The sequence below is a fragment of the Oncorhynchus gorbuscha genome, unplaced genomic scaffold (assembly GCF_021184085.1).
Source record: "Oncorhynchus gorbuscha isolate QuinsamMale2020 ecotype Even-year unplaced genomic scaffold, OgorEven_v1.0 Un_scaffold_2489, whole genome shotgun sequence".
Classification (NCBI taxonomy): Eukaryota; Metazoa; Chordata; class Actinopteri; order Salmoniformes; family Salmonidae; genus Oncorhynchus; species Oncorhynchus gorbuscha.
In genome coordinates, this window is record NW_025746987.1 from 32,533 (window position 1) to 45,000 (window position 12,468).

At 48.3% G+C, this 12,468-nt stretch overlaps 1 protein-coding gene across 1 annotated transcript in view; it reads left to right on the forward strand.

The window, feature by feature from the left end:
* The window catches only part of LOC124025857 (E3 ubiquitin-protein ligase RBBP6-like), a 60,649-nt gene that overhangs the window by 22,489 nt on the left and 25,692 nt on the right, over positions 1-12,468 (forward strand). The window contains exons 3-6 of the mRNA XM_046339175.1: positions 1,341-1,377; positions 5,960-6,001; positions 9,059-9,147; positions 11,523-11,619. Coding sequence (XP_046195131.1) covers positions 1,341-1,377; positions 5,960-6,001; positions 9,059-9,147; positions 11,523-11,619 — 265 coding nt within the window. The remainder of the gene's footprint in view (positions 1-1,340; positions 1,378-5,959; positions 6,002-9,058; positions 9,148-11,522; positions 11,620-12,468) is intronic.

The window sequence follows — 12,468 nt, forward strand, 5'->3', positions numbered from 1 at the left end:
GTATCCAGTCAAATAGTAACCCCCTCCACACACTAGTATCCAGTCAAATAGTAACCCCCCCACACACACTAGTATCCAGTCAAATAGTAAACCCCCCCCCCCTCCACACACTAGTATCCAGTCAAATAGTACCCCCCTCCACACACTAGTATCCAGTCAAATAGTAACCCCCCCCCTCCACACACTAGTATCCAGTCAAATAGTACCCCCCCCCCTCCACACACTAGTATCCAGTCAAATAGTAACCCCCCTCCACACACTAGTATCCAGTCAAATAGTAACCCCCCCACACACTAGTATCCAGTCAAATAGTAACCCCCCTCCCCTCCACACACTAGTATCCAGTCAAATAGTAACCCCCTCCACACACTAGTATCCAGTCAAATAGTAACCCCCCTCCACACACTAGTATCCAGTCAAATAGTAACCCCCCTCCACACACTAGTATCCAGTCAAATAGTAACCCCCCCCTCCACACACTAGTATCCAGTCAAATAGTAACCCCCCTCCACACACTAGTATCCAGTCAAATAGTAACCCCCCTCCACACACTAGTATCCAGTCAAATAGTAACCCCCCCCTCCACACACTAGTATCCAGTCAAATAGTACCCCCCCCCCTCCACACACTAGTATCCAGTCAAATAGTAACTCCCCCCTCCACACACTAGTATCCAGTCAAATAGTAACCCCCCTCCACACACTAGTATCCAGTCAGACAGGTAGTACCCCCCCCTCCACACACTAGTATCCAGTCAGACAGGTAGTACCCCCCCCTCCACACACTAGTATCCAGTCAGACAGGTAGTAACCCCCCCTCCACACACTAGTATCCAGTCAAATAGTAACCCCCCTCCACACACTAGTATCCAGTCAAATAGTAACCCCCCCCCTCCACACACTAGTATCCAGTCAAATAGTAACCCCCCTCCACACACTAGTATCCAGTCAAATAGTAACCCCCCCTCCACACACTAGTATCCAGTCAAATAGTAACACCCCCTCCACACACTAGTATCCAGTCAAATAGTAACCCCCCTCCACACACTAGTATCCAGTCAAATAGTAACCCCCCCCTCCACACACTAGTATCCAGTCAAATAGTAACCCCCCCCTCCACACACTAGTATCCAGTCAGACAGGTAGTACCCCCCCCTCCACACACTAGTATCCAGTCAGACAGGTAGTACCCCCCCTCCACACACTAGTATCCAGTCAAATAGTAACCCCCCTCCACACACTAGTATCCAGTCAGACCAGCCTAGCTATTCTATTCTAACCTGTTGTCTAGTCCATGTCTGTGGTGGTTGTTGACTTGTTGTTGTTTGTTTGTTTTTGTAGTGACCGTTCTGACATGGCTGCTGGATCCTCCAGACCCGTATGTAACAAAGCCCTCTCATTTTCCTTACTATCTCTGATTGGTCAAGAGTTAACTCTGAGTTGTCATGGTGATTAATATTCAAAACAAAGCCCTCTCATTTTCCTTACTATCTCTGTCCGCTGTTTATAAACTCTGCTCTGGTGGTTAAAGATACTGTGTAATCTCTGTTCTGATTGGTCAAGAGTTAACTCTGAGTTGTCATGGTGATTAATATTCTGTTTTGATTGGTTCCCAACTGCTTGTTCTCTTTTGTTGTTGTTGTAACTCACTGTGTTTTTTTTATTTTTAATGTTGTTCAATGTGTTGATGGATCTGAACTATATTGTGACTGTATTTTCATATTGAAACAACGGTTAGCGTGGTGTTGTTAGCCTGCCACTGTTACAGAGCCCCCCCCCCACACCACCACATCCCCTTGTGTGTTGAGACGATGCTTCATGATCCTACAGGCGGGTTGTTACTACTTTACTTCAAACCAATGGGAGCTTTTTCTTTCACGTGGTGTTATAGCAATGAGTTTGGGACGTATTGACTGTAAGACTAATGCATACGTTTTGTGTGGGGTAAATCATTTGGTTCCTGTTCAACAGTGTTCTTAACCTGAAGTTTAATTGCTGATATTTGGCTGTGCTAATGTTGTTCTCTCATCGTATTCTGACATTTTTAATATGGACTGGACATAGTTGATCCTTTTGTTCACTCAAGTTTATTTTTATATTTTTTTTTACTACAAACTACTTATAAATGCAATGCATTTTGTCTACTTTGCAATATTTTTTTTAACTTAAAGCTAAACTGTAAACTAGGTGTTAAGTACTTATTATGATGACTACTGAATTCACAATCATGTTTGGTACAGAGTTCCAAAAAGCGGTGCCATGATGATAGCATTATGACATCACAGAGACAATTAATTACATCACTGAAATTATCTATTATGACATCACAGGGTTCTGACTGTGTGGCATGGTAGGTTCCCGGGGCGACAGGGTTGTGTTTGGTTGCTGCTGTACGCTGCCAAGAACTGTCAATAAAGAGGTTATGTGTTCTGTTGTGAGCACGTGCACCAACCACACCAGACCCTGTGTCTTCCCTTCACAGTGACCTCTGAACCTTCCAGCCTCTGCTCTGATGATGATGATGATGACAGCGACGACGAAGAGTTTATTGCTTACTAAACCAGACCTCTCTACCCTCCCTCTTCCCCTTTGACCCTTTTCTAGTGTTATAATGGCTATTGGTTACTACTATTGTTTAATGGTTATGGTAGTGAAAGTATTGTTTAAAAGAAATGCGTTTTATTTTATTGTTTTGCATTAGATAGATCATCCTAAGTGGACCCATAGCTCCTCACTCCAGACACTGCTGTAGATGAGGAGTAGTGAAGGCATCATGGTTCACTTCACCTGTTACCATATAGCTACATGCAGTGGCTCGGAAATAGGATCTTGGGTTAACTGGTGTAACGTGATCTAATCGGTTACCTAGACCGGCCTAGCTCTGGACTTAATCCTGTTAGCTCATAGTCTGTTACCTAGCTCTGGACTTAATCCTGTTAGCTCATATTCTGTTACCTAGCTCTCAAACTGAATCCTGTTAGCTCATAGTCTGTTGCCTAGCTCTGGACTTAATCCTGTTAGCTCATAGTCTGTTACCTAGCTCTGGACTTAATCCTGTTAGCTCATATTCTGTTACCTAGCTCTCAAACTGAATCCTGTTAGCTCATAGTCTGTTGCCTAGCTCTGGACTTAATCCTGTTAGCTCATAGTCTGTTACCTAGCTCTGGACTTAATCCTGTTAGCTCATATTCTGTTACCTAGCTCTCAAACTGAATCCTGTTAGCTCATATTCTGTTACCTAGCTCTCAAACTGAATCCTGTTAGCTCATAGTCTGTTGCCTAGCTCTCAAACTGAATCCTGTTAGCTCATAGTCTGTTGCCTAGCTCTAAAACGTAATCCTGTTAGCTCAGTCTGTTCCCTAGACCGGCCTAGCTCTAAAACTTAATCCTGTTAGCCCATAGTCTGTTACCTAGCTCTGGACTTAATCCTGTTAGCCCATAGTCTGTTACCTCGCTCTGGATTTAATCCTGTTAGCTCATAGTCTGTTCCCTAGACCGGCCTAGCTCTGAAACTTAATCCTGTTAGCTCAGTCTGTTACCACGCTCTGGACTTAATCCTGTTAGCTCATAGTCTGTTACCTAGCTCTGAATTTAATCATGTTAGCTCAGTCTGTTACCTAGCTCTGAATTTAATCATGTTAGCTCAGTCTGTTACCTAGCTCTGGGCTTAATCCTGTTAGCTCAGCCTGTTACCTAGCTCTGGGCTTAATCCTGTTAGCTCAGCCTGTTACCTAGCTCTGGGCTTAATCCTGTTAGCTCATAGTCTGTTGCCTAGCTCTGGATTTAATCCTGTTAGCTCATAGTCTGTTACCTAGCTCTGGACTTAATCCTGCTCATAGTCTGTGCCGTTCTTAGCTCTGACTTAAGCTCTGGACTTAATTAGTCTGTTACCTAGCTCTGGACTTAATCCTGTTAGCTCAGTCTGTTACCTAGCTCTGGACTTAATCCTGTTAGCTCATAGTGTAGTAAAGGGCCACAACAACAGCTATTATTACTAATACTGGTGTATAGTCAGGGGCTAGCTACACCAGTATTAGTAATCAAGCTAGGCTGGTCTAGGTAGTAATACCAACTACAGCTACAAATGTAGCTAGCGCAGCTGTAAATACCACCACCACCACCTACTACTACTACCATTAGTGATGTACTTAGCCAGGCTGTAATTCCTACTACTACTGGTGTAGCAAACTCTGCTGTAATACCTACTATTAATGTAGCCAGCCAGGCTGTTATACCAACTACTACTAGTGGTGTAGCTAGCCAGGCGGAAGTACCAACTACTACTAGTGGTGTAGCTAGCCAGGCTGTAGTACCAACTACTACTAGTGGTGTAGCTAGCCAGGCGGAAGTACCGACTACAACTAGTGGAGCTAGCCAGGCGGAAGTACCGACTACAACTAGTGGAGCTAGCCAGGCTGTAATACCAACTACTACTACTACTACTAGTGTAGCTAGCAAGGCTGAAGTACCACCTACTACTACTGGTGTAGCTAGTCAGGCTGTTATACCAACTACTACTACTAGTGTAGCTAGCCAGGCTGTCGTACCAACTACTACTGGTGTAGCTAGCCAGGCTGTCGTACCAACTACTACTGGTGTAGCTAGCCAGGCTGTCGTACCAACTACTACTAGTGTAGCTAGCCAGGCTGTCGTACCAACTACTACTACTACTAGTGTAGCTAGCCAGGCTGTTGTACCAACTACTACTACTACTAGTGTAGCTAGCCAGGCTGTTGTACCAACTACTACTACTAGTGTAGCTAGCCAGGCTGTAGTACCAACTACTACTACTAGTGTAGCTAGCCAGGCTGTAGTACCAACTACTACTAGTGTAGCTAGCCAGGCTGTAGTACCAACTACTACTACTAGTGTAGCTAGCCAGGCTGTAGCACCATCTACTACTAGTGTAGCTTGCCAGGCTGTCGTACCAACTACTACTAGTGTAGCTAGCCAGGCTGTAGCACCATCTACTACTACTAGTGTAGCTTGCCAGGCTGTAAAACCATCTACTACTAGTGTAGCTAGCCAGGCTGTAAAACCATCTACTACTAGTGTAGCTAGCCAGGCTGTAAAACAATCTACTACTAGTGTAGCTCGCCTGGCTGTAAAACCATCTACTACTACTAGTGTAGCTCGCCAGGCTGTAGTACCAACTACTACTAGTGTAGCTCGCCAGGCTGTAGCACCAACTACTACTACTACTAGTGTAGCTAGCCAGGCTGTAAAACCATCTACTACTAGTGTAGCTAGCCAGGCTGTAAAACAATCTACTACTAGTGTAGCTTGCCTGGCTGTAAAACCATCTACTACTACTACTAGTGTAGCTCGCCAGGCTGTAAAACCATCTACTACTAGTGTAGCTAGCCAGGCTGTAGCACCAATGTACCCCCCCCCCCACCCAGCACCAGTTCCTGTGTGAATGTTTCGCGGTCCCTCTCGTCGTGTTGGAGAAGGACGACGGTGAGGAAATGGTCAGGCTCTGCTGCGTTCGTCCCCTAGGTACAGATCTAGGATCAGCTTCCCTGCCACCAAATCCTTACCATAACCATTCACGTGGAGATGAAGAACTGAGCCCAGATCAGTGTTTAGAGTGGGGGAAACTGACCCCTCCACCATGGTGTTCCTGATGGTCTTCTGGTCAGAACTACTGAACCATAACATTGGTGTAACTGTCACACTGTAGTAGTGATATGAGTTGACTGGATGTATAAGATCTGCCTCTCTGGCTGTGGAATAGGGGTGATCAATCTACTGTGTGTCCTTGATTCCTCACCTCCTATCTCCTGCCTCCTCCTCAAAAGACTGGTGGATGGAATCTTCTCCTCCTCCAGTGTCTTTTCAGAAGGAGACGGGAAGAAGCCGTGTCATCTAGATTTGAGCCCGTGTCTGCCTCCCAGGCAGACAGGTGGTGATGTCCCACCTTGACTCTGTTCTGTCTTAATGTTGCTCTTCTCCTTCAGACCGACTCTTCACCGTCCGTCTCCCTGGCCCAGCTCTCTAAGGTACTGTCTCTCTCTCTGTGTGTGTTTGGTCTTTGGGAATCAGGTTGGGGTTAATTTAATTTCAACTCAATTTGAGGAATGAATTAAAATGTGAATTGATTATCACCTTAACTCTTGGCATCTTCCTCTAACTCCTCCCCCTCTCCTCAATCCTCTCATTCCTCTCCTCATTCCTCTCCTCATTCCTCTCCTCATTCCTCTCCTCATTCCTCTCCTCATTCCTCTCCTCATTCCTCTCCTCATTCCTCTCATTCCTCTCATCCCTCCTCATTCCTCTCCCCATTCCTCTCCCCATACTCCTCCCCCTCTCCTCATTCCTCTCCCCATATTCCTCCCTCCCCCTCTCCTCAATCCCCTCCCCCTCTCCTCAATCCCCTCCCCCTCTCCTCAATCCCCTCCTCATTCCTCTCCTCAATCCCCTCCTCATTCCTCTCCTCATTCCTCTCCTCATTCCTCTCCTCATTCCTCTCCTCATTCCCTCTCCTCATTCCTCTCATCCCTCTCCTCATTCCTCTCCCCATATTCCTCCCTCCCCTCTCCTCAATCCCCTCCCCCTCTCCTCAATCCCCTCCCCCTCTCCTCATTCCCTCCTCATTCCTCTCCTCATTCCTCTCCTCATTCCTCTCCTCATTCCTCTCCTCATTCCTCTCCTCATACTCCTCCCCCTCTCCTCATTCCTCTCCCCATACTCCTCCCCCTCTCCTCATTCCTCTCCCCATACTCCTCCCCCCTCTCCTCATTCCTCTCCCCATACTCCCCCTCTCCTCATTCCTCTCGCCCATACTCCTCCCCCTCTCCTCATTCCTCTCGCCCATAATCCTCCCCCTCTCCTCATTCCTCTCGCCCATAATCCTCCCCCTCTCCTCATTCCTCTCGCCCATACTCCTCCCCCTCTCCTCATTCCTCTCGCCCATACTCCCCCCCTCTCCTCATTCCTCTCGCCCATACTCCTCCCCTCTCCTCATTCCTCTCGCCCATACTCCTCCCCTCTCCTCATTCCTCTCGCCCATACTCCTCCCCCTCTCCTCATTCCTCTCGCCCATACTCCTCCCCTCTCCTCATTCCTCTCGCCCATACTCCTCCCCCTCTCCTCATTCCTCTCGCCCATACTCCTCCTCATTCCTCTCGCCCATCCCTCCTCATTCCTCTCGCCCATCCTCCTCCTCATTCCTCTCGCCCATCCCCTCCTCATTCCTCTCGCCCATCCCCCTCCTCATTCCTCTCGCCCATCCCCCTCCTCATTCCTCTCGCCCATCCCCCTCCTCATTCCTCTCGCCCATCCCCTCCTCATTCCTCTCGCCCATCCCCCTCCTCATTCCTCTCGCCCATCCCCCTCCTCATTCCTCTCGCCCATCCCCCTCCTCATTCCTCTCGCCCATCCCCTCCTCATTCCTCTCGCCCATCCCCTCCTCATTCCTCTCGCCCATCCCCCTCCTCATTCCTCTCGCCCATCCCCCTCCTCATTCCTCTCGCCCATCCCCCTCCTCATTCCTCTCGCCCATCCCCCTCCTCATTCCCCTCGCCCATCCCCCTCCTCATTCCCTCGCCCATCCCCCTCCTCATTCCCCTCGCCCATCCCCCTCCTCATTCCCTCGCCCATCCCCCTCCTCATTCCCCTCGCCCATCCCCCTCCTCATTCCCCTCTCCTCATTCCTCTCCTCATTCCCTCGCCCATACTCCTCATCCCTCTCCTCATTCCCCTCGCCCATACTCCTCATCCCTCTCCTCATTCCCCTCGCCCATACTCCTCATCCCCCTCCTCATTCCTCTCGCCCATACTCCTCCTCATTCCCTCGCCCATCCCCCTCCTCATTCCTCTCGCCCATCCCCCTCCTCATTCCCCTCGCCCATCCCCCTCCTCATTCCCCATCTCCTCATTCCTCTCTCCTCATTCCCATCCCCCTCCTCATTCCCTCGCCCATACTCCTCCTCATTCCCTCGCCCATCCCCCTCCTCATTCCTCTCGCCCATCCCCTCCTCATTCCCTCGCCCATCCCCCTCCTCATTCCCCTCTCCTCATTCCTCTCGCCCATCCCCCTCCTCATTCCCCTCGCCCATCCCCCTCCTCATTCCCCTCTCCTCATTCCTCTCGCCCATACTCCTCCTCATTCCTCTCGCCCATACTCCTCCTCATTCCTCTCGCCCATACTCCTCCTCATTCCTCTCGCCCATACTCCTCCTCATTCCTCTCGCCCATACTCCTCCTCATTCCTCTCGCCCATACTCCTCCTCATTCCTCTCGCCCATACTCCTCCTCATTCCTCTCGCCCATACTCCTCCTCATTCCTCTCGCCCATACTCCTCCTCATTCCTCTCGCCCATACTCCTCCTCATTCCTCTCGCCCATACTCCTCCTCATTCCTCTCGCCCATACTCCTCCTCATTCCTCTCGCCCATACTCCTCCTCATTCCTCTCGCTTTATACTCCTCCTCATTTTTCTCGCCCATCCTCCTCATTCCTCTCGCCCATACTCCTCCTCATTCCTCTCGCCCATACTCCTCCTCATTCCTCTCGCCCATACTCCTTCCCTCATTCCCATATTCCTCCTCATTCCTCTCGCCCATACTCCTCCTCATTTATTCTCGCCCATACTCCTCCTCATTCCTCTCGCCCATACTCCTCCTCATTCCTCTCGCCCATACTCCTCCTCATTCCTCTCGCCCATACTCCTCCTCATTCCTCTCGCCCATACTCCTCCTCATTCCTCTCGCCCATACTCCTCCTCATTCCCCTCGCCCATACTCCTCCTCATGCCTCTCCTCATTCCCCTCGCCCATACTCCTCCTCATGCCTCTCCTCATTCCCCTCGCCCATACTCCTCATGCCTCTCCTCATCCTTCCTCTCCCCATACTCCACCCCATCCCTCTCGCCCTCTCCCCATACTCCTCATTCCTCTCGCCCATACTCCTCCTCATTCCTCTCGCCCATACTCCTCGCCCTCTCCTACTCCTCCCCCTCTCCTCATTCCTCTCCCCTATACTCCTCCCCCTCTCCTCCTCCTCCCCCTCTCCTCCCATTCCTCCCCCTCTCCTCCCATTCCTCCCTTTCTCTCCAGACTGCCAACCTAGCGGAGGCCAATGCATCAGAGGATGACAAGATCAGAGCCATGATGTCCCAGTCCAACAGTGAATATGACCCCATACAGTGAGTGGAGGCTGCTAGCCATGCTATAGTACCATCTACTACTACTGGTGTAGCTAGCCATGCTATAGTACCAACTACTACTACTGGTGTAGCTAGCCATGCTATAGTACCAACTACTACTACTGGTGTAGCTAGCCATGCTATAGTACCAACTACTACTACTGGTGTAGCTAGCCATGCTATAGTACCAACTACTACTACTGGTGTAGCTAGCCATGCTATAGTACCAACTACTACTACTGGTGTAGCTAGCCAGGCTATAGTACCAACTACTACTACTGGTGTAGCTAGCCAGGCTATAGTACCAACTACTACTACTGGTGTAGCTAGCCAGGCTGTAGTACCAACTACTACTACTAGTGTAGCTAGCCAGGCTGTAGTACCATCTACTACTACTGGTGTAGCTAGCCAGGCTGTAGTACCAACTACTACTACTAGTGTAGCTAGCCAGGCTGTAGTACCATCTACTACTACTGGTGTAGCTAGCCAGGCTGTAGTACCATCTACTACTACTGGTGTAGCTAGCCAGGCTGTAGTACCAACTACTACTACTGGTGTAGCTAGCCAGGCTGTAGTACCATCTACTACTACTGGTGTAGCTAGCCAGGCTGTAGTACCATCTACTACTACTGGTGTAGCTAGCCAGGCTGTAGTACCAACTACTACTACTGGTGTAGCTAGCCAGGCTGTAGTACCAACTACTACTACTGGTGTAGCTAGCCATGCTATAGTACCAACTACTACTACTGGTGTAGCTAGCCATGCTATAGTACCAACTACTACTACTGGTGTAGCTAGCCATGCTATCGTACCAACTACTACTACTGGTGTAGCTAGCCAGGCTATAGTACCAACTACTACTACTGGTGTAGCTAGCCAGGCTATAGTACCAACTACTACTACTGGTGTAGCTAGCCAGGCTATAGTACCAACTACTACTACTGGTGTAGCTAGCCAGGCTATAGTACCAACTACTACTACTGGTGTAGCTAGCCAGGCTATAGTACCAACTACTACTACTGGTGTAGCTAGCCAGGCTATAGTACCAACTACTACTACTGGTGTAGCTAGCCATGCTATAGTACCAACTACTACTACTGGTGTAGCTAGCCATGCTATAGTACCAACTACTACTACTGGTGTAGCTAGCCATGCTATAGTACCAACTACTACTACTGGTGTAGCTAGCCATGCTATAGTACCAACTACTACTACTGGTGTAGCTAGCCAGGCTATAGTACCAACTACTACTACTGGTGTAGCTAGCCAGGCTGTAGTACCAACTACTACTACTACACTAGTAGTAGTTGGTACTACAGCCTGGCTAGCTACACCAGTAGTAGTTGTAGTTGGTGACTGGAGTCCGACTCGAGCGTGGACAGCCTGGCTAGCTACACCAGTAGTAGTTGGTACTACAGCCTGGCAAGCTACACTAGTAGTAGTTGGTACTACAGCCTGGCTAGCTACACCAGTAGTAGTTGGTACTACAGCCTGGCAAGCTACACTAGTAGTAGTTGGTACTACAGCCTGGCTAGCTACACCAGTAGTAGTTGTAGTTGGTGACTGGAGTCCGACTCGAGCGTGGACAGCCTGGCTAGCTACACCAGTAGTAGTTGGTACTACAGCCTGGCAAGCTACACTAGTAGTAGTTGGTACTACAGCCTGGCTAGCTACACCAGTAGTAGTTGGTACTACAGCCTGGCAAGCTACACTAGTAGTAGTTGGTACTACAGCCTGGCTAGCTACACCAGTAGTAGTTGTAGTTGGTGACTGGAGTCCGACTCGAGCGTGGACAGCCTGGCTAGCTACACCAGTAGTAGTTGGTACTACAGCCTGGCAAGCTACACTAGTAGTAGTTGGTACTACAGCCTGGCTAGCTACACCAGTAGTAGTTGGTACTACAGCCTGGCTAGCTACACTAGTAGTAGTTGGTACTACAGCCTGGCTAGCTACACCAGTAGTAGTTGTAGTTGGTGACTGGAGTCCGACTCGAACGTGGACAGCCTGGCTAGCTACATCAGTAGTAGTTGTAGTTGGTGACTGGAGTCCGACTCGAGCGTGGACAGCCTGGCTAGCTACACTAGTAGTAGTTGGGACTCCACACCTCTGCTGTTTCAGTGAACTGTAGTCTAATGTTTAAACTTGAGACTCGGTGGCAGCGTGAACCGTAGATGATATGGTGATGCAAGATGATGCTCTCTGTCACAGAGTTTCTGTGTACGTGTACACTGTTTGTACGTGTACGTAAAAACGGAGACGAGTTTAGCCTCGCGCTTCAACGCTCTTTGGTTGTTTTGGAATCGACCCAGTATTCCGGTCTACTTTGTGCTCGACCTTTTTCAATGTGTTTTTTTTTCTGTGTCTCTCCTCCTCAGTTACTCTAAGAAGGCCATAGGACCGCCTCCTGCACATTACACCTGCTATCGCTGTGGCAAGAATGGACACTACATCAAACACTGCCCCATGCAGATGGTACGACACTACATAACACTACACTACATAACACTACATAACACTACATAACACTACACTACATAACACTACATAACACTACATAACACTACACTACATAACACTACATAACACTACACTACACTACATAACACTACACTACATAACACTACACTACATAACACTACATAACACTACATAACACTACACTACATAACACTACACTACATAACACTACACTACATAACACTACACTACACTACATAACACTACACTACATAACACTACACTACATAACACTACACTACATAACACTACACTACATAACACTACACTACATAACACTACACTACATAACACTACACTACATAACACTACACTACATAACACTACATAACACTACACTACATAACACTACATAACACTACACTACATTACACTACATAACACTACACTACATAACACTACACTACATAAGACTACACTACATAACACTACACTACATAACACTACACTACATAACACTACACTACATAACACTACATAACACTACACCACACTACACCACACTACACAACACTACACCACACTACATGACACTACACGACACTACACGACACTACACCACACTACATAACACCACACTACATAACACCAAACTACATAACACCACACTACACTACATAACACTACACTACATAACACTACATAACACTACACTACATAACACTACACTACATAACACCACACTACACCACACTACATAACACCACACTACACCACACTACATAACACCACACTACATAACACCACACTACATAACACCACACTACACTACACTACATAACACTACACTACATAACACTACAT